Source organism: Ranitomeya imitator, chromosome 2 (genome assembly GCF_032444005.1).
Source record: "Ranitomeya imitator isolate aRanImi1 chromosome 2, aRanImi1.pri, whole genome shotgun sequence".
Taxonomy (NCBI): Eukaryota; Metazoa; Chordata; class Amphibia; order Anura; family Dendrobatidae; genus Ranitomeya; species Ranitomeya imitator.
Genome location: NC_091283.1, coordinates 758,402,719 through 758,428,080, shown reverse-complemented (window position 1 = coordinate 758,428,080; position 25,362 = coordinate 758,402,719). Strand labels below are relative to the sequence as shown.

At 41.7% G+C, this 25,362-nt stretch overlaps 1 protein-coding gene across 2 annotated transcripts in view; it reads right to left on the bottom strand.

Moving 5' to 3' along the window:
* Positions 1 to 7,809: 7,809 nt before the first annotated feature.
* MCU (mitochondrial calcium uniporter) overlaps positions 7,810 to 25,362 on the bottom strand; it is a 127,284-nt gene continuing 109,731 nt past the window's right edge. For both annotated transcript variants that reach the window (XM_069753327.1, XM_069753328.1), the window contains exons 5-8: positions 20,555 to 20,715; positions 18,749 to 18,952; positions 13,909 to 14,025; positions 7,810 to 10,604 (exon numbers count right to left, since the gene is read on the bottom strand). In XM_069753327.1, coding sequence (XP_069609428.1) covers positions 10,509 to 10,604; positions 13,909 to 14,025; positions 18,749 to 18,952; positions 20,555 to 20,715 — 578 coding nt within the window. In that variant the 3' untranslated portion in view covers positions 7,810 to 10,508. The remainder of the gene's footprint in view (positions 10,605 to 13,908; positions 14,026 to 18,748; positions 18,953 to 20,554; positions 20,716 to 25,362) is intronic.

Genomic DNA, 25,362 nt, shown 5'->3' with positions numbered 1-25,362 from the left:
TGATCTGCAGTCCATAGAGAACCTGTGGTCCCTCATAAAATGTGAGATCTACAGGGAGGGAAAACAGTCAACCTCTCGGAACAGTGGCTGGGAGGCTGTGGTGGCTGCTGCACGCAATGTTGATCGTAAACAGATCAAGCAACTGACAATCTATGGATGGAAGGCTGTTGAGTGTCATCATAAAGAAAGGTGGCTATATTGGTCACTCATTTTTGGGGGTTTTGTTTTTGCATGTCAGAAATGTTTATTTCTAAATTCTGTGCAGTTATATTGGTTTACCTGGTGAAAATCAAGTGAGATGAGAATATATTTGGTTTTTATTAAGTTGCCTAATAATTCTGCACAGTAATAGTTACCTGCACAAACAGATATCCTCCTAAGATAGCCAAATCTAAAAAAAACAAAAAAAAAACAACCCACAACAGCTTCCAAAAATATTAAGCTTTGACATTTAGGAGTCTTTTGGGGTGACTGAGAACATAGTTGTTGATCAATAATAAAAATAATCCTCCAAAATACAACTTGCCTAATAATTCTGCACACAGTGTATTCTTACTGGGTGCTTCTATACTCTGTCGAAAGTTAACGGTTTGCCTCGCTGTCTGCTTTGGATGTTCCTCCTTACTACTTGACTCTTTTGCAAAATTAATGTATGATGTTTTGTTTATTTTGTATAAATAAAATTTGTTCATGTTTATTTTTAACACCTTTTTTGTGGTTTATGGCTACTCTGGTTACTTCTCTGTTTCCATGATATTGAGAGTACTCAACACTTGTATTTGTTGTCTCACTATGGGGGACCATACTGCGTGCGAGTTAGTTCCCGGCCTTATTAGACTATGCTGTGGTGTGAATATGTTTCATATTGTTCTCTTATGTCCAATCGTCATGATAAAAAAAAATTATCGCAGATCTGAGCTTCCCCATAGTATATATAACACTAGCGCTGCCGTCTATTTAAAGCAGGTGAGGCCACATGTGATCACTGAACCGTGCAGATTCACCAAGTCCAATATATTCAATTGGTGAAATTTCTCCGTCTGAGAAATTGACATGCAGAAAAGACGCGCCGCATGTTAGTCTCCATGGGTGAGTCACGGTTGTCTGTGGACATATAGTGGGCATTGGATTTCTTGAAATCCCATCCACTATGCCATAACATCTGCACAAGTACACATCATCCAACCCGCAGCAATTATTGATCATGTGCACATACCCTTACAAGTTCTACTCTGCACCAGCCTACATATTCAAGGAAGAAAATGAGCAAATGTCTGCAAAATATGACAATACTATAAGAACAATAACACGTTAAGTCAATGATTTAAAGAAAGAAAGAAAAAAAACAAGAGGAAGATTAAAGTCAACATCGCCTCTTTCATAAATTGGGAAGCAATCTGCAGGGAATAGACCAAGAGAAGTGACATGAAATATTTATTAAGAACTAACCCCTGTGCAAACATGAAAGCTTCAGTCATATTTTATTTAGAGAAAGAAAGAAGCCAACGTACACTTTCACTTTCCTCAGCAGTTCCGATCTTCCTGTGAATAAGGAACAATGTCCACAAACACACAGTCATATTCAGCATATTTTTTGCTGCAAAGATTATTCTCTGCAGGGAAAGGTGGAATTTTGTGGGATGATTTGGATCTCTGGTTTCAACAACCTTTTTTACATTGAGGGACATATTTAAGGATAGAAAAACAAAATGTAGAAGTTTCAATGGGCAGTGTGGCTCAGTGGTTAGCACTACAGCGCTGGGGTCCTGGGTTCAAATCCCACCAAGGACAACATCTGCCAGGATTGTATGTTCTCCCCGTGTGCGTGGGCTTCCTCCCAACTCCAAAAGAGATAGTGATAGGGAATCTAGATTGTGAGATACACTGGTATTATAGCACTAAATTGGCTCTTGCTATAGAATATATCCGTAGTTTTGTTAATGTCATACTGGAGTCAGTACTTATGGTCATAACATACATCTCCTATTGGAATCCACACAGCGGCTTAGCCTTGAACCGTTGTTTGGGGAACACTTATGTGAGCCAGAAGTAAATATCAGTTATATATCTGTTCATCTATATCAAAGCTTCACCCACACTCCTCGCGCCCTGGCAATAAACATGGTGGAGTGGGCCTTCTCTTTTCTTCCAACTGTACCTTTAACCCAATCCCACCTCTACCCTCCCTTATCCTCCCTTCTTTTGAAGTCCACACTGTCTGCCTCTACTCCCCCTACAATCTCCAAATGGCTGTCATATACCAACCTCCGGGCCCGACCACTGCCTTTATTGACCAATTCTCCACCTGGCTCCTTCACTTTCTCTGCCGACATTCCCACTATCATCATGGGTGACTTCAACATCCCCATTGACACCCACCAGTCAGCAGCCTCCAAACTCCTGTCCCTTACTTCATCCTTTGGACTTACTCAGTGGTCCTCCTCAGCCACCCACACAGATGGACACACATTAGACCTTGTCTTCAACCGTTTCTGCTCCCTATCTAACTTCACAACCTCCCCTCTCCCTCTATTTGACCATCTACTCACTTTCTCATCCCTGTCCTCCTCACCTGTCACCCATGTCCAGCAACATGTGCACCAACGTAGGAACCTTGCACACCTAGACACCCACACACTGACTATCCTACCACTAGCATCCATATCCTCACTCCACGACAGACACTGCCACTGCTTTCTACAATGCCACTCTTGCATCAGCTATTGACACGGTCGCCCCTGTCATGCATAGCAGAGTGCGACGAACCAATAGACAACCCTGGCACAACAACATCACTAAAAAGCTTTGGCAAGTATCCAGAATTGCAGAACGGCGTTGGAAGAAAACATTCACATGATTTCACTGCACTCAAACAAGCAACACTCGCATTCAAATCAGCTCTCACCTCTGCTAAACAGGCCTACTTCACAACCCTCGCATCTTCCTTATCCCACAACCCAAAAACAGTTGTTCAACACTTAACTCCCTTCTCCGCTCACCACTGCCCTCTCCGCGTTCCCCAATTGTTGCCGAGGACTTTGCCAAGCACTTCAAAACTAAGATTGACCAAACAGGGCAAATCTTTGTAGTCAAACCACCACAACCCCTTTGTATACCAGACCAATGCCCAAACCCCATAACTTCCCTCTCTAAAATCATTGAAGGGGATCTTGCTCCTCTTCTCTCCAAATCACACCTTACCACTTGTGCACTTGACCCGATCCCATCCCACCTCCTCCCCGACCTCACCACCACACTAATCCCATCCCTAACCCATCTCTTCAACCTATCACTAACTTCTGGTACATTCCCCACTGCTTTCAAACATGCCACAATCACACCTATCCTCAAAAAGCCATCCCTTGACCCAAGCGCTATGTCCAGCCATCGCCCCATATCTTTGCTCCCAATTGCATCCAAACTCCTTGAGCAGCACGTCCATGCTGAACTTTCCTCTCACTAACTCGCTCTTTGACAACCTACAATCTGGCTTCCGTCCCTACCATTCCACTGAGACTGCTCTGACCAAAATTACTTACGACTTACTTACAGCCAAAGCCAACAAACAATTCTCTATACTCCTCCTTCAAGACCTGTCCTCTGCCTTCGACCCAGTTGACCACTGCCTCCTACTACAGATCCTCTATTTCTTTGGTGTCAAAAGACCTTGCAGTATCCTGGATCTCCTCATACCTTACCAACCGCACATTTAGAGTTTCCTACTCACATACTACCTCTTCATCTCGCCCCCTCTGTGTCCCTCAAGGCTCTATTCTTGGGCCCTTACTCTTCTCAATCTATACACTCGGCCTGGGACAACTCATAAGGTCCTATGGCTTCCAGTACCATCTATATGCTGATGACACTCAGATCTACCTCTCTGGGATTCTGGAGAGCAGAGAGGTGACATCTGGGCCAGAGTATCCATCAGCCATATCCTCCTCCTTCTCCAGCTTCCTCAAGCTCAATGTGGACAAATCTGAACTAATTATCTTTCCTCCATCTCACATATCTTCCCTACCTGATTATCAAAATAAATTAAAATCACTTTCCCCTGTCCCAAAAATCCGATGCCCTCAGAGTAACCATGGATGCTGCCCTGTCCTTCAAACCGAACATCCAAGCTGTCGCCACCTCCTGTCGCCTCCAGCTCAAAAATATTTCCAGAATCCATCCTTTCCTCAACACTCAACCAAAATGCTTGTGCATGCCCTAACCATCTCCCGCCTCAACTACTGCAACATTCTCCTATGTGGCCTACCTTCTAGCACCCCTCCAGTCCGTCCTTAACTCTGCTGCCCCGACTAAGCTCTCTCCTCGCTACACTCCTGCTTCCCCTGCTTGCAAATCCCTTCACTGGCTCCCTATTTCCTAGCTTATCCAGTTTAAACTACTAATACTGACCTACAAAGCCATCCATAACCTTTCTCCTCCGTACATTTCCGAACTAATCTTCTCTCAATATCTTCTCCACGCTTATTCGCTCCTCACCCAATTGCCTCCAAGACTTCTCCCGAATATCCCCCATCCTCTGGAATTCTGTGCCCCAACAAGTCCGGTTATCCACCACATTTGGATCCTTCAAAAGAAACCTGAAAACCCATCTCTTCAAAGAAGCTTACAGCCTGTAATGACCACACGCCCACCTCAACACCTCGGAGCTACTGCAACCCTCGACCTACTGTCTCCTTCCCGATAATCCTGTAGAATAGAAGCCTGCAAGGGCAGGGTCATCGCCCCTCTGTATCAGTCAGTTATTGTTTTGTTTACTGTAAGTGATATTTGTATTTTGATGTAACCCCTTCTCATGTACAGCACCATGGGATTAATGGTGCTATGTAAATAACAATGATAAAGGCTATGGACACCTTTGAGATTTAAAATATGTACATGGCACCTTTGGCATTGAAAAAATTTTACCAATTACCTTTAGTTAATAAAATTTCAGAGTTTGTCATTCATTTTTACACTGCCTAATATGAAGCTTGCAGCCAAGTTTCAGAGTGTTTCTCTTGTGGGATTGTCTCTCCCAGTAATATAGTCTGGATGAGAACTGTGTACCCAGGGTATATTGCATGCTTTCATGAAACAGCGCTGGTCACGTACTTATTCGTTCTCTCCATGTGTTTTCCACCCTAAGGGTATGTGCACACGATGCAGATTTGCTGCGGATCCGCAGCGGATTTTACCGCGCAGAAACGCTGCAGATCCGCACTGTGATGTACAGTACAATATTAGTTAATGGGAAAAAAAAAAAAAGATGTGCAGACATTGCGGGAAAAATCAGTGCGGAATTGCTGTGGATTTCAAAGATGTGCATGTCACTTCTTATGTGCGGATCTGCAGCGTTTCTGCACCCCTCCATGTTAAAAATCCGCAGTGGCAAAATCCACAGAAAATTCTGCAAAAAAACCGCTGCAAATCCGTGGCTGCGGATTCTGCCAGGAGAGGCGGATTTTGTGCAGAAAATTCAGCACCTCTTTTTCCTACGTGTGCACATAGCCCAAATGTTTTCTCTGCACTCCCAGAGATACTTTCTCCCTTCTCCACTACAAATACTTATACAACTTCCTCCCACTCCCTGATATTTCTAACATTGAGAGAAGGAAGGAAGTGGTGGGGGGGAAGGTTAGCAGAGCTGTCAGAGGCAGGAGATTTGTATATTTTTGTAAACAGTCAGCTAGTTAAATGACATACATTCTACATTTTTACTGAAGACTATTCAGAAAGCAGTTCAAGCTTGTATTTAAGAAAACGATAAATGAATTGTTAAAGTATACATAGCCTTTACAGCAACTCAATCTTATAACAAAGATTAATAGAAAACGTGTTTGACTAGTGGGTGCTGAAGACCCCCCCCCCCCCCCCCACAACACCTCTCTCATAGCCCAGGTTTGATTACTGCGCCCATCATGCCATTTTAAGACATTTTTATCTAATGCATAATTCCTTTCTTCAAATTTTTTTTTTACCAACCCTTAGGCCACGTTCACACGGTCAGTATTACACTTCAGTATTTGTAAGCCAAAATCAAGAGTGGAACAATCAGAGGAAAAGTCTAATAGAAACACGTCACCACTTCAGTATTTATCACCCACTCCTGGTTTTGGCTTACAAATACGGATGTAAAATACTGACCAGATACTCAATGTGTGCATGTGGCCTAAGGCTACAAATTTGCAGTAACTGTATGCAAAGTGTAGACTTGGAAATCCTTGTAGCATGCACTGTTCATGGCGAGGATTCTCTGTTGCCAATGTCTGCCGATCAGGTGACCATAAGTTTGCAAATCACATAGTTGTGGTCACAGAGTCAGCGGGCTTTTAACATTTGTGGGTGCTTGGTTTCTATTACTTCAATGCACAATAGAATGTTTGGCCCTTTAATCTCCCGGTTCTGAGAAAAGGAGAGGAAAAGAGGAGCGGAGAGCAACACTGTACTTTATTTTACAGATAAAAAAAGTAAATTATATCAATCTAAAATTTATTAAATTATCTGAATTTTGCTGAAATTTAAAAAGACAAAAAAAGTGCAATTTTCAAACTCTAAATGCCTTTATCCTTAAACCAAATAGTCATACCACACCACATGGTCAAAATGTCTGCATATGTTCACTTTACCCCAGAATCATTTATCAAAGTCCTTTTACTTTAGTATGAAGTTAAAATCGCTGTTCAATGTAAACTTTTCTATTTCTTTAGTCGAGAAAATGTACAAATCCTATTTAATGGACCTATTTCGAGAACTTAGTTTCTCCATCTTCTCCCTTGTCTGAGTCCGTGTTAATTGGACTGCACTCGGACATCGGAGTGCGGTCTGATACTTTACACGCACCCATAGACTTCTATGGGTGCGTGTCATTTGATTACAGGATGCATTCGCAGCATGCAGTGATTCTTGTTCTCATGCCAAATCGGCATGAGAAATGAAAAATACGGTAAGTGCTTGTTGACACTACATCATAGTATAACATTGGTCTGGGTGCAAGCTGACAAAACATTGGATAGCACTTGGCCATGTTATATGCTCACGTGAGAGCTAATACCTAAGAAATGAAGAATAATACTCAAAAAAAGAGCCCAATATAAAAGAAAAATGCTTTAAAGCATTGTTGGTAACGAGTGAAAAGAGAGAAGAGGGGAGTCACATGATCAAGGTATACACAGTGGGTCAATGAGACCTCATGTGTAAGGAATGCACCCGTTTCGCTTCAAGCTTTGTCAAAGGTTTGAATATTATCCAGCCTATTTAATTGTTGAAGCAGCAATCAGGATATACACTGCACATTTGTTGCCATTTGTATAATTATAAACACATGTCTGTGTGCGCAAGACGCCGCACCATACATCAGCTGACACCGGCGCATGCGCACTGCAGTCCACACATACAGACTAAGGAAGGGCAGCCACACGACCGGCAACCATGACTGCCCAGAATAGACAATCATGTGAGAGGGATAAGAGCAGATATAAATATTATAATATATTTTTCTTTACTTTTTGAACTTCGCACATTTATTTTCAAAAGGTATTCGTGATTATTTTTGATAACACTTTTTGGCTGCCAGTTTGGACTATACTATTATCGTGATACAAAAAGTGCCTTTGAATGCTCGTTCACAATAATTGTGCACTGTAATTTACCTTAAGTGGCTGCTTATATCACATGCTAAAGTGAGACGAAGAGAATTTATGGGTGCTTAAGGTAGAAATGGCTTTGTTTTATGATCATTCCAATGGATACAACTAGCAGTCACACACAACAAATTGTAATGATATTTTATCTAAATAACAAAGATAAACTTCAAACTTTACTTGAAAAACTGAATAAGTGTTTATTGTTGCAGAATTACACTTTTATACATATTTCATAAATGATACAGGATTTTACACATCGATATTTTGCTTATTTATAGGACATTCCTCCATGCTCCAAACCTCCCCGCACACTCACACATTCCAGACCCCTCAGCGACAAGTCCTGTTTTTTTTTTTTTACTGTTCTTATAATCCATTTGTACAAACAGGATCAGGCTGCTGCTGAAAGGGGCTTAAGTCGCTATTTTCTTCAGCCCCTTCAGCATAAGAAGTGCAAATGGCAAAAAAAGCTTTTTTTTTTAGTGTTAAAAAAAAAGAAAGAAAGAAAAGAAAAATATCTCCTATTAAAGATCACAGTTACCCAAGCAGAAACTTTAGTAATCATGCTTTGGCCATCAATACAATAAAGAGGAGCGGTCAGGATTCCTAACTGGTCTATTTTAGAACATGTTTGCACTCTCCATGAAATGAGAGTATTCTGTTAGAACCCTGCATTGTATCACTTCCAATTCTATTCCTCCTAGGTATTTTCTAATAATTTGACAACTCTGAATTACCATTTCTCATATCAAGGGGTGTAGCCATGCATAATCTGGCACTCTTACCTTGATTGGACAGGGTAAGTGACTAAGGACCCCCCCCCCCCCAAACTGGTAACGCCTAGATGTCAAGTGATACATATGTTTTTAGTAAAATTACCAAAAATCTGAAACCGTATAGGATTCTAGAAAAAATAAAAAAGGTAATCCAGAATTAAAGGGGATTCAAGTATTTCTTAAAACAGACCAGTTAGGAGAACGGACGGATTCTCTTTCAAATTTTTTTTCCGCTATTAAGTTGTGTTGCCGTTAAATATCCAAAAAATTTACACTGACTTCAGACAAGCAATCTGTTGCTAGGGTGTCTAGATGTAGATGATTGTCGATCAGACTGATTCCATAGCAGACATTCATGCCCAAAAGATAACCATAGATTGATGGGCACATTTATAAAGATGTGGGTGTCGTATGAATACACCTCCAGTAAACCAAGGTCACGCTAAGCCTGGAAGCAGTTTATTGCCAGTCTCATGTTCTGCATGGATCTACAATTCTGGTGGGGAAAAAAATGCAGGACAAAAAAAAAAAAGACAGAAGCAACCAAAAAAAATATGGAAAATGGATTCAGTCCACCTGAGAGGAGAGCCTTAGGTTAGAGGCAGTTACTTAAGACTACAGTTGGCAGCATTTGCCAGCCATGTTCCACTTGGGCACTAGATTTTGGCTGGCAAGGAGTCCATGGTAACGTAACTGCCAGTCAAATAATGTATGAAGAGAACATACTCTCCTCTCTATTTCAACATATGCAAGGCACCAGTCATCTGGCTTCACTTCTTTAGTTCTGTAATCCTTTCCCTGAAGTAGGAGCCTTTCACAGTGGGGAGTCCTTAAAAAAAAATTGTCTTTGCAAAATTGAAGCCCAACACCACCCATCATTACCCCATGCCAAACCCCAACAAGAGACTGCACCATTTTGATATTGAAAGTCTGTGGAAGAGCAGCTTATTCCAAAGGAAAAAAAAGGCAAGAAAACCCCTGAAAACTTTGGAGGTGATATCTCAGTCGTTGCCACTCTCCAATCCTTCACTGGTACGTAGATACTGTACACAAAATATAGACAAGGCCGGATATCTGATATTTCATCCAAGATGATGTTGCGCTTGTATCAACAGGGGACGAACCAGAAGATGTAAATCTTTATGAAGAAATTTGATGTTCATTGCATTAGAATAAGGTGGTAACCCCTTCACATTCATGCAACCCTGATTTTCTACCCTGCTGATCCTCCTATCAAGAGTGCAGAACAGGGGAACTTCTCCCTCCCCCAAAAAAAGAAAAAAGAAAACAAAAAAAGAAAACACAAAAACCTATCATGCATTGAGCCCCTGAAGAATATATATATATATATAGCCAAGGCAGTGGGAGAGAAAGGGATGGGAGGAAAATTACAATGACTAAAGTGATTACAAGAGAAAAATAAAATAAAATAAAAAAATCCACATGCAGTTTATTAAAATGCATAGCAAAAAGTGTCATTGTGTTTGGGGCTTGGATTAAAATTTAACAGCATAGAAAGGTTTGTGATTGAACCTGGAGTTAATCACGTCAGCTAGGCATCAGAACGCCTTTTTGAAGACTTAGTCTAGCTTTTTGCTGAGGTTACCACTGGTCCAATGCATCTCCAAATGGCATTAATTGTGCGCTGTATTACTCACGTGTCTGCACTAAGCTAGCAGACCATTAATCCAATTTGTCCTACAGGCGCTCTGCCATAGTCTAACTTGACATAAAACCAGGAAAACAAAAAAGAAAAACAAAAAAAAATAAATAAATTGATCATTCATAATTCAGAACCTTAATCTCATAATCATCCATTTCCTTTCACCGATAGGTGAAATAATTGATATGGATTAAACAGATTTTCCAAGCCTTAGAAGGAATCCAGGTACCGTGCTCAGCTCTCGTGAATTTACTTCTGCTCGTTCTTAAACAGCAGCTTAAAAAGTTCTAAAAAAAAAAAAAAATTAAAAATGATGGAAGAAACACAAAGTAAGAGGGAGAACTGATCACCCATCCCAATACCACATCCCAGCTACCACCAATAATGCTTTAATTTCAAAGGCAAGAGATATCCACAGATTTTGCTGGGGATTTAGGAGTCCTGCAAAGATCTATCCTTGTCATCAATTTGTTGGATCGGGAGATGCATCTGCAGGGGATCACGCAGTCTTTTAATGTCCAACTCAACCTTAAAAGGAAAAAAATAATTTTGATTGACATCAAGAAACTTTGTAAATTTTTTCAACGCAAGATCTTTATTTAAAGATTTTTACATATCAAGGCAATTCAACAAACAAACATGACTAGCAGTAGAGCCCACTTTGTACATTTTTAAATATATTGAATGTCATATGCAGTGAGGAAAATAAGTATTTAGCAAACTGCTGATTTTGAAAGTTTTCAACCTACAGAGAATGGAGAGATCTGTAATTTTTATCGTAGGTACACTGCAACTGTGAGACAGAATCTAAATATAAAAATCAGAAAATCACATTGTATGATTTTTAAATAATGAAAATGAATTTTATCGCATGAAATAAGCATTTGACCATCGACCAACCAGCAGGAATTCTGGTTCTAACAGACCTTAGTTTTTCTTTAAGATGCCAACCTACTCTGCACTCATTACCTATACAAATTGCACCTGTTTGAGTATGTGGACAGGTGTGTGTTATATAGCCAACAAGTTAAATCACACTCCAACCTCTCCACCATAGCCAAGACTAAACAGCTGTCCAAGGACACCAGAGACAAAATTGTAGACCTGCCCAAGGCTGGGATGGGCTACAGGACAATAGGCAAGCAGCTTGATGAGAAGGCAACAACTGTTGGTGCAATTTTTAGAAAATGGAATAAACACAAGATGACTGTCAATCTTCCTCAGTCTGGGGCTCCATGCAAGATCTTGCTTTGTGGGGTAAGGAGGATTCTGAGAGAGGTCAGGAATCCACACAGAACTACATGGGAGGACCTGGTAAATAACCTGAACAGAGCCGAGACCACAGTCTCAAACATTAAAGTTAATAACACACTATACTTCATGGATTAAAATTCTGCAGGGCACGCAAAATCCCCCTGCTCACGTCACCACATGTCCAGGCCAGTTTGGATCATCCAGATGGTCATTGGTCAACTTCATTGGAGGCAAGGGAGAAGGTCATGTGGTCAGATGAGAACAAACTTTTTAGTATCAACGTCACTCGCCGTGTTTGGAGAGAGAAGGATTAGTAAAACTCCAAGAACACGGTCCTAACAGTGAAGCATGGTGGGGGAAATCTCACACTTTGGTGTGCTTATCTGCAAAGGGGATAGGACGACTGCACCGTATTCAAGAGAGGATGGATGGGGTCATATTTCGCAAGATTTTGGCCAATAACCTCCTTCCCTCAGTAAGCGCATTGCAGATTGGTTGTGGCTGGGTCTTCCAGCATGACAATGATCCAAAACCCACACCCAGGGGTACTAAGGAGCGCCCTCCATAAGAATTTCAAGGTCCTGGAGTGGCCTAGCCAGTCTCCGGCTTTGAACCCAATAGAAAATCTTTAGTGGGAGCTGAAAATCAATGTTGCCTAGCGACAGCCCTGAAACCTGAAAGCTCTGGAGAAGATCTGTATGGAAGGGGCCAAAATCCTTGCTGCAGTGTGTACAAACTTGTTCAAAAACTACAGGAAATGTCTGACCTCTATAATTACAATAGAAAAACAGAATTTAATATTTGGTACAAAAATCGGATTGCTTCAAATACTTATTTCATGCAATAAAATGCAAATTAATTAGGTAAAAAACAAATATTTTCTAGATTTTTTTTTTAGATTCCTGTCTAACACAGTTGAAGTGTACCTACGATAAAAACTACAGACCTCTCCATTCTTTGTAAATGGGAAAATTTGCAAAATTGGCAGTGCATCAAATACTTTCTTTCCCCACTGTATGGTTAGGTAATCCTGAAATACTAAAATTCTCTAATGTTTCTGGAAATGGTTTTTAACAGGTTTTCAGACAAACTAAGAAATGGCTGTAATAAAAGAAGAGAGTCTCCAGCTGGTCACATCCTTCAACATCATGTAATACATAGTTGATAAGGTTATATTAAACTCGGACAACCCCTTCTTAAAAGGGATCCTGTCAGCAGGATTGTGCACAGTAAGGCTACTTTCACACTTCCGTTTTCTGGGGTCCGTCGTGGTGCAGTAAAATGACGGACGGACGGACGGACGGACGGACGGACGGACAGACAGACAGAGAGAGAGAGAATCGAAATTCCTTCCGGGCATGCTCAGAAGGGAAAAACTGGATCCGTCGCTGGATTCCTGTGTGTGACTGTCAGCGACGGATCCTGTGTCCATAGGCTTCCATTGTAGCCGACGACGGGCAGCGCAGGATGAGTCGCTGACAGATTTTACAACGTGCACAAAAACACATTACAATGAACGTTTTCACTGCACGACGGAACGCTATTTTACGACGGATCCAGTGCATGACGGATAAAACGGATGGCTATCTGTCACAATCCGTCGCCAATACAAGTCTATGGGAAAATGCAGGATCCTGCATTCTCAAAAATCGACGGATTGTAACGGATCTGAAAAGATGGAAGTGTGAAAGTAGCCTAACCTACAGACAGTGTCGGGTCTGCGCCGTTATGAAATCCATCTTGGGGTTGTTGTTTGCTCTTTAATTTTCTGTTTTGAGTTAATGATATGCTTGTGCTTAGGTATTCATAATGCAGACTGCTGACGGGTGACTGATCCCTCAGTGACCTGACCTCTAGTTTGCATAACAAATATACAAAAAAAAAAAACCCTTCTGAAGGCAAGCGCCAGCCTATGCACCTGCGTTGCAGCATAATCGCATGTTTAATGTGCAGTAAATAAATATAGTGGACAACTCCTTTAAAAAAAACAACAAAATGACAAGTTCAAATAAAGTTCCTTTAGAGTATTGCCAAAACCCTTAGGGTATGTTCCCGGATAAAAAAGCTCCCGCTTTTAACAACATCAGCGGAGTTTATGAGAGTTTATGCACATGTAGCAAAAGATCTACAAATTAACAGCAGTTTGGAATTTAAATCCACAGCATTTCCATTTATTGCGTGGATATCTTAACCATACCATATTTGCAAGATGTGAACATACTCATGAAGCAGACGCCAATGACCCATACATACAACCTGGTGACCAGATAATAAATGGCTCCTTACAACCTCTGTGTATCTAATGGTGTAGATGATTTATTCTTAGAAATGAAGCGCTGCAAGACACTCACATTATTCTCCAGGCCACTCCATGTATTCTAGAGCCTGCGTACATAGTGCATTTACTACCAATGGATCACTTCAGTGCCAGCTGAAAATAAGATGGCGTTTATGTGCGCAACATTGATGGAAAGAAAACAGACTGATGGGGAATTATGTTGTTAGATTTCCTCGCTGTATATAATCTTGGAGATAAAACTATCGATCGATATTGGACAAATATTATAAGATATCATACCTGAGCAATATCATCCTTGAGTCGATTGTATTCTAAGTAATTAAAACCTGTTTTTTTGGCCGTTTTATGGAAAAAATTTAAGTACTGTCTGTCTGTGGCATCTGGATAAATATATTCCTGTAACGAAAAAAATAAAATAAAATAAAGAAAGTGTTCAGTCCAGCAATGTCAATGGCCATCAGTTAGGATTATTAGGTGATGTTCAATATTGTTGTCATGAAGACAAGGCATGAAATACAATTGCTTTAATATATTAATTCAGTTACGTAATGTAGAAATATATTCTAGCACTACTTTAGGTATTTGCAGCAGAAGAGGTTCTCACTTCAAGTTTAATTAGCTGTGGGAAAGGTTTTATAAAAGACCCTTTGGTCTATGTGCCAAGGACCACTCCATGAAATCACAGGCCCGATGTGTGTAGTTCTGCTCGGGTCTCTGTCCTGCTCTATCTTGTCATCAGGACCTTGTGAAGTAACCAATCTGATGACTATGACAAGACGAATATGTACATGCTTCAGGCACAGATCACCATTATGTTATTAGCTTAAATTTTCACATTTTTCCTGTGCAGTGAAGGGTCTATTATTCAAGTTCCATTTTAAAAGGATTTTCCAAGCAGACATTATTAAAAAAATTGTGAAGCCTATGAGAATTTAAAGAACGGACATAATTGACTTGATGTGACAGTTCAGGAAATGACCAGAATTGCAACATGTGGTGATGACACCTCCAGCTTCTTAGCCCTGCTGCAGTCCTTCAAAGCACAGAGTAGAGATTTCCTGTCTGTGCTTTGAATGGCTCAGAGAACAACTCTCAGTAAAGTGTGCTGAATGGTAGTGCCATGGGAGTGTGTACTTGCTAGTTTTACAGAGAGGAGGAAGCAGACTCCATACAGAACAAGGAATCTCATCAGCTAGTGACTGCCCAGAGGGGACTGGTTTGGGGCGTTCCAGAATTTTAGGTTTAATTAGAATACATGATAATGTAGAAGTCATTGCTCCCCTATAGTGAACTGAACCGGCCAGTGTCTGCATATGTAACATTAGGAGAGTCTCAAGATGGTACAGGGAGTAGGAAGGTTAGGAAGCAGAAACTGTGTTTACAGTGATTTATCCATCTTGAGACTGTATATGAGTCTGGGGATGGTGCTTTGTAAGCGGAATGGACAGGCACCGAGAGTGGAAGTGATATGGCTCTTTCTCTTAAGAAAGGTAACCTAAAGGGACAAAGGGCGAGTCGTCAGGAAATTCAGGATATAAACAACTAACCACAAAAATGGATCTAAGGATCTGACGGGTAGTTTAAAAAAATAAAGAAAAACAAAACAAAAATACAGGAATACGGGGTTGTTTGGATGTGCTCGCAAAATCTCTTTAGTTACTAGTCATCTTAAACTTACAAGTCTCATTAGCATGAAACCACTATTGAAAATGGCTAGTAGATCAGTTATACGACTATATACAAACTAAGAGGAAAAAGCTCAAAAGGTCATGTAGCCTAACTAAATACACTACCGTTCAAAAGTTTAGGGTCACCCAGACAATTTTGTGTTTTCCATGAAAACTAATACTTTTACTCAAATGAGTTGCCAAATGAATTGAATATCTAGTCCAGACATTGATAAGATTAAAAAAAAAAGATTTTTATTTGAAACAATTTTCTCCTTCGAACTTTGCTTTCGTCAAAGAATGCTCCCTTTGCAGCAATTACAGCATTGCAGACCTTTGGCAGTTAATTTACTGAGGTAATCTGGAGAAATTTCATCCCATGCTTCCAGAAGCCCCTCTCACAAGTTGGTTTGGCTTGATGGGCACTTTTTGTGTACCATACGGTCAAGCTGCTCCCACAACAGCTCAATGGGGTTGAGATCTGGTGACTGTGCTGGCCACTCCATTATAGATAGAATACCAGCTGCCTGCTTCTTCCCTAAATGGTTCTTGCATAATTTGGAGATGTGCTTTGGGTCATTGTCCTGTTGTAGGATGAAATTGGCTCCAATCAAGCACTGTCCACAGGGTACGTCATGGTGTTGCAAAATGGAGTGATAGCCTTCCTTATTCAAAATCCCTTTTAACTTGTACAAATCTCCCACTTTACCAGCATCAAGCAAACCCAGACCATCACATTACCTCCACCATGCTTGACAGATGGCATCAGACACTTCCAGCATCTTTTCAGTTGTTCTGCGTCTCACAAATGTTCTTCTGTGTGTTCCAAACACCTCAAACTTGGATTCGTCTGTCCATGACACCTTTTTCCAATCTTCCTCTGTCCACTGTCTGTGTTCTTTTGCCCATATTAATCTTTTCCTTTTATTAGCCAGTCTGAGATATGGATTTTTCTTTGCCACTCTGTCCTGAAGGCCAGCATCCCAGAGTCACCTCTTCACTGTAGATGTTGACACTGGCAAATTTGTGTGTACTATTTAATGAAGTAGCCAGTTGCGGACCTGTGAGGTGTCGATTTCTCAAACTACAGACACTAATGTACCCTTCTTGTTGCTCAGATGTGCAGTGGGGCCTCCCACTTCTCTTTCTACTTTGGTTAGAGCCTGTTTGTGATCTCCTCTGAAGGGAGTAGTACACACCGTTGTAGGAAATCTTCAGTTACTTGGCAATTCTTGCATGGAATAGCCTTTATTTCAAAGAACAAGAATAGACTATTGAGTTTCACATGAAAGTTTTTTTTTCCTGGCCATTTTGAGAGTTTAATGGAACCAACAAATGTAATGCTCCAGATTCTTAACTAGCTCAAAGGAAGGTCAGGTTTATAGGTTCTCTATTCAGCCAAACTGTTTTCACCTGTGCTAAGATACTTGCACAAGGATTTTCAAGGGTATTCTAACGCTCCATTAAGCCTTCTTACACAGTTAGCAAACACAAAGTACCATAAGAACACTGGAGTGATGGTTGTTGGAAATGGGCCTCTATACACCTGTGAAGATATTGCATTACTAACCAGACGTTTGCAGCTAAAATAGCAATTTACCGCACTAACAATATATAGAGTGTATTTCTGAATCGTTTAATGTTAGCTTCAATGGAAAAAACTTTTTCTTTAAAAAAAAAAAAAAAAAAAAAAAGGAAATTGCTCTGTGACACTAAACTTTTGAACGGTAGTTTAAGTTAATTATACAAGAAGTGTATCTGCTTGGATGTTAAAATACATAAAAAATAAAAAACTATAACTGGTCACAAATTACATAGATGTTAGCACCAATCCAGGCATGAAAATATAAGACAGTTTAGGGGCAGTAGCATAGCTACCGGGGTGGGGGGGAAATGCAGAGGGGACAGTCGCCTCAGGTCTAGAGCTCTGTGGGGGCCCACCCAAAGCCACACTACTGTAACTGTATCAGCATGCACAGCATGCCCATACAGTTACACTCTGCGGCAGAGTAGGGAGAATCGATCTCCCTGCACTGTCACCCATACACTATGGGGACCCTGGGCAGGTTCAATTGTATCAGCTACATGCCGATACAGTTGACAGTATTGATGAGAGTGGGAGCGTCACGATCCCTCTCCCATCATTCCCCCTCTCAGCAACTGATGCCACCGATGGTAGGCGCGATGGTGTCATTACCTGGCACCAGCTGTCCGGAGATGTGTGGACACTCAGAGCAGCAGGGGGAACGAGGAGAGGTGCGTATTGTATTTATTTTATGAGGTGCATTATACTATATAGAATCTGCCTATGGGGAGTGCATTATACTATATAGAATCTGTCTATGAGGGTGTATTATACTATATAGAGTCTGCCTATAGGGGTGTATATACTATGTAGAGTCTGCCCATGGGGGGTGCATTACACAATATAGTCTGCCTATGGGGAGTGCATTATACAATATAGAGTTTGCCTATGGGGAGTGCATTATACAATACAGAGTCTGCCTATATGGGCGCATTATACTATATAGAGTCTGCCTATATGGGCGCATTATACTATATAGAGTCTGCCTATGAGAGGCGTATTATACTATGTAGAGTATGCCTATGGGGGTGCATTACACAATATAGTCTGCTTATGGGGAGTGCATTATACAATAAAGAGGCCTATGAGAATAGCATTATACTATATAGAGTCTGATTATGGGGAGCAAATTATACAATACAGAGGTCTATGAGCAGTGCATTATACTATATGGAGGCCTACGGGGAGTACATTATACTATATTAAGGACTATCTGGTGCATTATATTATATGGAGGCTATCTAGGGGGCCATCATAGTGTTGGAGCCATCAGTTTGGGGGGCTACTAAGAGGTCAGTATACTGTGTGAGTGGTACTATACTGTGAGGCATTATACAGTATATAAAAGATCATACTGTGTATAGGAAAGATGAACAGGGGGAGATTCGGGACATTATTAAATGATTAACTGTAAAGTGGGCACTTATTGTTATAGAGGAACCTGGTTATTGTGACTGTCAAAGGGGCACACAGAGCATTATTACTTTTTAGGGGGCAAAATATGGGCACTGTTTTCTAGGGCACTTGCACCCGGGCATTACTATATTCTAGAGGATTGTTTTACCAGCTAGAGGCACACTGTTCCACAAATTGTACCATACATCACGATGATTTTAGCAAATGCTTTTGTTTATGACAGAAGGCCATGAACTGTCCAAATGTAGACAATATGTGGAAAGATATCTACCTATTGATTTATAGAATCACTCACTAAAAAAAAAAAGATAATTACTCCCTATTTTTAGACACAGATTTCAATTCCAAAAACATTGACATTTTATCATACACATTAGATGTTTATGTTTTGTTTACTTTAAAAAAAGTAATAAAATAAAAAAAGTTAAAAAAAAAAGTAGGCCACACTCACCTTGCCTGTAAGTAGAAAATAACAATACATTCCAATGACACCACTATAAGTAATGAAGTAAGTGACAGGCTCCATGATATCCCAGGAGTATTCCCACCACGTCAGACGGGCCAAGATTCCAAACTGTACAGACATATACGCTAGACCGCCCCACTGGACAATCCTGGTCATCTTCGCAGCTTTCTGAACAGCCTTAAGTCGAGCCTGTGCAAACATTGAACAAGAAATTTTTAAACACTGCAGATAGATTATAAAAGAAAACTGTGTAGTCCCCCCAAAAAATCTGGGGAACCATACAGTGGGGAAAATAAGTGGGGTAAATGTGTATAGAGACCCCCAAATCTAAAAGGTACCGTCACACTCAGCAACTTTGCAACGAGAACAACAACAATCTGTGACGTTGCAGCGTCCTGGATAGCGATCTCGTTGTGTTTGACACGCAGCAGCGATCTGGATCCCGCTGTGCCATCGCTGGTCGGAGCTAGAAGGCCAGAACTATATTTGGTCGTCAGGTCGGCGTGTATTGTCATGTTTGACATCAAAAGCAACGACGCCAGCAACGTTTTACATGGAGCTAACAACCAGCGAGAACGATAAGTGAGTCGCCGTTACGTCACTGGATCGCTCCTGCGTCGTTCTGGAGTTGCTGCGTTTGACGTCTCAACAGCGACCTAAACAGCGACACTCCAGCGATTTAGTTTAGGTCAGATCGTTGTCTATATCGCTGCAGCATCGCTTAGTGTGACGGTACCTTAACATATGGTTCATATCCAGGTTTATTTTTCTTTAGCTGTCTAAACTGTATTTGCTCTTTCATTTAAAAGTGACTTAAGTGGTAATGGTTCTCCTTGTGGAGCAGGAGAGTGCCTAGCCAGCATAAGGAGAGATATAAGCCATGCAATGCTTCTCAGGGAATTCGAATATGCAAACAGCCTCTTCAGAGAGGAAGATGACTTGAACTTTGGTGCCACCTATTGTGTGCAGCAATCACAAAAGTCAATATCAACCCTTTAATGAGCCTTGCCACATCTCGTCCCAAGATTTCGGGAGACGAGATCTGAATCCGAGCATGCGCCGCCCCCAGCGGCCATTTTCCCGGAGGCCACCGCATTGCAGCAATGGAACTGCCGGGGCCTCTGGGCTTTGAGGAAATACCGGAGGAGCCCTGACTGACTGCACTAAGATACGCCACCGCCGCCCCACAGCACAGAGCCCCGACACTGCACGAAGAGGAGCCGCCGCCCCACAGCACAGCACCCACGTGGCACAAAGAGGAGTAGCCGCCGCCGCTCCCCAGCACAGAGACCCCACGCTGCAGCTACAATGAGGTAATGGGGGATACTCCACTCACACTTTCCTGAGAGAAGCCCCCTCTTCGTCATCGGGACCACTTCCCCCCCCCCCAAGGCACATTAGTCACGGGCCCTATTCGACGACATACGGCGTAAAAGAAGACCCCCGACTTATAAGACGACCCCCCAACTTTTCCAGTTAAAATATAAAGTCTTCTTAAAAGCCAGAAAATACGGTAAATTAAATGATTACAAAATGATTTTTATGGAAAATTTTAAAAGGAAACAAAAAATAAACTAAGTCTCATAGCATGTTGAAAGACTGATCCTATAAAATTGCCATTTTATTTATCTTTCATGATAAATGCTATTAACAGAACAAAACACACAGCCAGCACTGCAGTCTGCATCATCAGCCTCATTAGCCGAGTCAAGGAAATTCCCTTTAAAGGCTCAGGAAACCTGAAAGGATTAAAAAAAAAAAACCCTAGTGTCAGGATTAGAAATTCTGTACCTTTTCATGAGGTTCGAGCTGCCCCTGGAGCTGTTCTAGTCGACTACAGAGCTCCTTCTCTCTGCTGACCTGGAAATCCTTGATATGCATAGAGCTGTGCAACTGCTGCACAAGATGCTTCACGTCATTCATAGTCGTTGCATGTTCATGGCTTAATAGTTCTGGACACAGAGAAAACACAATGCTACATGATACAGAGCTAATAAAATCCACTCCTATTCATAGACACGGAAGATAAAATATATTAAAGTCATGTCATTTACGCCTCTACCATCTGATTTAATCACATCACACAGAGAAGGGGTCATAAAAAAAAAGGGGAGATTTATGAACAATGTCTTCAACCTATCAATATCTTCTGGCACCTTCCCTTCTGCTTTCAAACATGCCACAATCACGCCTATCCTCAAAAAGCCAACCCTCGATCCAACTGCTATGTCCAGCTATCACCCAATATCACTGCTCCCATTCGCTTCCAAACTCCTGGAGCAGAATGTCCACTCTGAACTTTCCTCCCACCTCTCATCTAACTTGCTCTTTGACAATCTACAATCTGGTTTCCGCCCCCATCACTCAACTGAGACAGCCCTGACCAAAATCACTAACGACCTACTTACCGCGAAAGCTAATGGACAATACTCTGTACTCCTCCTTCTAGACTTGTCCTCTGCTTTCGACACGGTTGACCACTGCCTCTTACTACAGATCCTCTCCTCCTTTGGCATCAGAGACCTCGCCCTATCCTGGATCTTCTCGTACCTTTCCATCCGCACATTCAGCGTCTCCCACTCCCACACTACCTCCTCATCCCACCCTCTCTCTGTTGGAGTCCCCCAAGGCTCTGTTCTAGGACCCCTACTCTTCTCAATCTATACACTTGGCTTGGTACAACTCATAAAGTCTCATGGATTCCAGTACCTCCTCTATGCTGATGACACTCAGATCTACCTCTCTGGCCCAGACGTCACCGCTCTGCTGTCCAGAATCCCAGAGTGCCTATCAGCCATATCCTCCTTCTCCTCTCGCTTCCTCAAACTCAATGTGGACAAATCTGAACTCATCATCTTTCCTCCATCCCATAGATCTTCCTTACCTGACCTATCTATCGCAATCAATGACATCATGCTTTCCCCCCTACCGGAAGTCCGCTGCCTCAGAGTAACCTTCGACTCTGCCCTGTCCTTCAAACCGCACATCCAAGCTCTTTCCACCTCCTGTCGCCTCCAGCTCAAAAATATCTCCAGAATTCGTCCTTTCCTCAACAGTCAATCTACTAAAATGCTTGTGCACGCCCTCATCATCTCCTGCCTTGACTACTGCAACATCCTTTTCTGCGGCCTCCCTGCTTACACTCTCGCACCTCTCCAGTCCATTCTTAACTCTGCTGCCCGACTAATTCATATCTCTCCTCGCTACTCCTCTGCTTCCCCCCTCTGCAAATCTCTTCACTGGCTCCCATTTCTTCAGCGTATCCAGTTCAAATTACTAATACTGACCTACAAAGCCATCCACAACCGGTCTCCTCCATATATCTCTGAACTAATCTCTCAATATCTTCCCTCACGTAATCTCCGGTCCTCCCAAGACCTCCTTCTCTCCTCCACACTTAGTCGCTCCACATCCAACCGCCTCCAAGACTTCTCCCGAATATCCCCCATCCTCTGGAATTCTTTGCCCCAACACTTCCGACTATCAACCACATTCGGATCCTTCAGACGGAACCTGAAAACCCATCTCTTCAGGAAAGCCTACAGCCTGCACTGACCCCGCTGCCGCCTCACCAACTCTGGAGCTCCTGCAACCCTCAACCTACTGTCTCCTTCCCCATAATCCTGTAGAATGTAAGCCCACAAGGGCAGGGTCCTCGCCCCTCTGTATCAGTCTGTCATTGTTAGTTTGTTTACTGTATGTGATATCTGTAACTTGTATGTAACCCCTTCTCATGTACAGCACCATGGAATCAATGGTGCTATATAAATTAATAATAATAATCATGCACCCAGTACTGGGGCAGATTTATTAACGGGATTCTGTCAGTTTTTACTATGTAATCTGAGGACAGCATGAGGTAGGGGTTAAAACGCTAAACTCAGATGCGCCATTAATCAGGCTGTGTGCGGTTTACTTACAAAGAATGTTTCATCAGCAGGAGATTATCACTGCAGACTAGCTGCCTCATGCCAGATTGTCCGACCTCGCAGCTCAGTGTCAGTAGACAATATACAGAGAGCGCTGTGGTGTAGGTGGGGTTATCTGTCCAAGATCCGCTACATCTAATAAGTCTGATTGTGTCACAACTGCTGCACCCAGTAAACTAAGTGATACATCATTGGATTCAGGGTCTCCTCTCTACATTATGCTACTCTCAGATGAGATAGCAAAACCCTGGTAACCGATTCTCTAAGAATGTTATTACTAGGGAACTTTAAAGCTGACAAGAGAATTTATCACATTAATGTGTTGCATGATAGATTGCCAGAGATTAGACACTTCTGTTTTACAGCACTTATAATAATAAATCTGGCACAGTTAACAAATCCACCTAAAAGGGGTTGTCCACAGCCTCTGATTGCCTGTCCATATAATAGATCATCATCAAGATCAGATCAGTGGGGGTCCTGGTGCTCCGATGGTGGCTGAATATAAACAGCGTACAAAGCCCGAACAGCAGAGCTATATATTGGTAGTTCTCTGGTGCTGCAACTCAACCACTATTGAAACATTTTGCCACAGATTTCACAATGCAGAAGACCCAGTGACTAAGTACCCTCCTAAGGTGCAGTCACCTCCACAGAGGGAATCAGCACTGAAAGTACATAGAGACGGAGCACAGACATTGAATAAGAACTGAAGCAGGAGAGAAGTCTGAAACACAGGAGTGGAGAGGCCAGGAAAAAAAGACAATGAAAAGGAAAAACAGGAAAAAAGCTAATGAAGTGAGTAGAAAGCTTTAAGAGTTTACATCCCGTAAGCAGTTATTTAAATAAAAAAAATAAAGTTTAGTTACTCTTTAAAGGGGTTATCTGATGAGGTTTACCTATTAACGTACAGTGCTCAGCCTCAATGAGTACACCCATATCAAAGGTAAGGTTTAATGAAGCTAGAACAATTTCCAATATTTGGACAAGTCTGAGATTCATAGAACATTTAACCCATAACATGAAAGGATAGTACTGCAACTTTCAATACAAAATCTTCATTTTTGCATTAAATATAATTTGAGTAAAACCGACTACACCCTAAATATAAAATACTAGATATAGCAGTTTATTATGATCTCTATGATTTTTAAGGGACAACACCAAGTCTCCTAAAGCATGGAATGAACAAGTAGGCGACATATTTCCATTCAAAAAACTAAGGCTGCTCTCACACATCAGGTTTTTTGTTTCAGGCTAAATCCGGCTCTAGGGAGAAAAACCAGAAAAAATAAAAACCGGATCCGGTTTTTCCCCCATTGACTTGTATAAGCGCCGGATTGCGCCAGATGGCCCAGCGTTCCTTCTGGTTTGATGCCGGATCCGGCGAACACTCGATTCCGGCGTCTGGAAAAAACGTCTACTGTAACTGTTTTTGTCTCCGGTGAAAAAGCCTGAAGCGCCAGATCCGACACTTCCGGCTGTTTGCTAGAAGGGAAGCCTATGGGAGCCGGATGCAGAAAAAGGCGGATCCGGCGACCTGATCCGGTTTTTTAAACTGAGCATGCTCCAATTTTTTTTTTAATCCAATAATCTAGATAGGTTAGCCGGATCCGTCAAAAAGACGTTTTTCACAATCTGCACCAGATCCAGTTTTTCCAACATTCGGCGGATTTAGCCTGAAACAAAAAACCTGATGTGTGAAAGTAGCCCAAGTCTTAGAGCCCAGATGCTGGATGGGGAAATACTTGGCCACTGAAAACCTTTCACCCTGATCTTCACAAATGCAACAGTGGTCATGTGTGCTTTGGATCATTGCCCTGTTGGAAAATTGCAGGTTTACCAAGGGCACAGAGTGATGGTAGCATCTTCTCTTTCAATATAGAGCAGTAATCTGTGAATTCAGGATAGTGTCGTTGACATGTAGCTCCCAGACACCAGCGTCACTAATGTAACTGCACATAAGGACACTTCCACCACTATGTTTTATTGTAGGCACAATGTATTTTAATTTTATATTCTTCACCTTTTCAAAATTGTATGCCGTTGTAGTTTCCTGGCTATTTAGGCAGGTTTTTTTGTGCATGGGTTTTAGGAGAGGCTTCCTTTGTGGACGATACCCATTCATGCCATTGCTCTGCAGTGTATGCTGTTTTATGTCAGGGAGGGGAAAACCACACACCAGATTGGCATTCTACTTTTTTAGCCAATTGCAGTGAACTTGCATGTCAATTTTCTTCAACTCATCTCATCAGAAGATGCTTCTGTTGAGGTGTTAACTTCCGTGGTCGGCCTGGATATCTTGTGAGAAGACTGCAATTCCATCTTTGTTAAATGTTTGCATCACTTTTGCTCCAATATCAAGGCTAATAAAGCTTTGCTGATCTTCTTGCCTTCACCTTCTTTATTGTAAAGAAATTATGTTATTTACTATCTCAGGTCTTATGACATTTCTCTTCCATGTGGTGCCATTGCTGAAAGCATTAAATTGGAAAAGGGTTTTATTTGTTAAGTACGGTAATGCCCTTTTATAGTGAACTGTCTGCTGGACACCTGTTTAAATGAATAATTGGACTTATCTGTGGTTGAATCCTAGTTAGAGCTTTGTAGTCCAAACATTAGCTTTGCTTTTAAAGACATTCATTGGAGTGTACTCATTTTTTGCAGCAT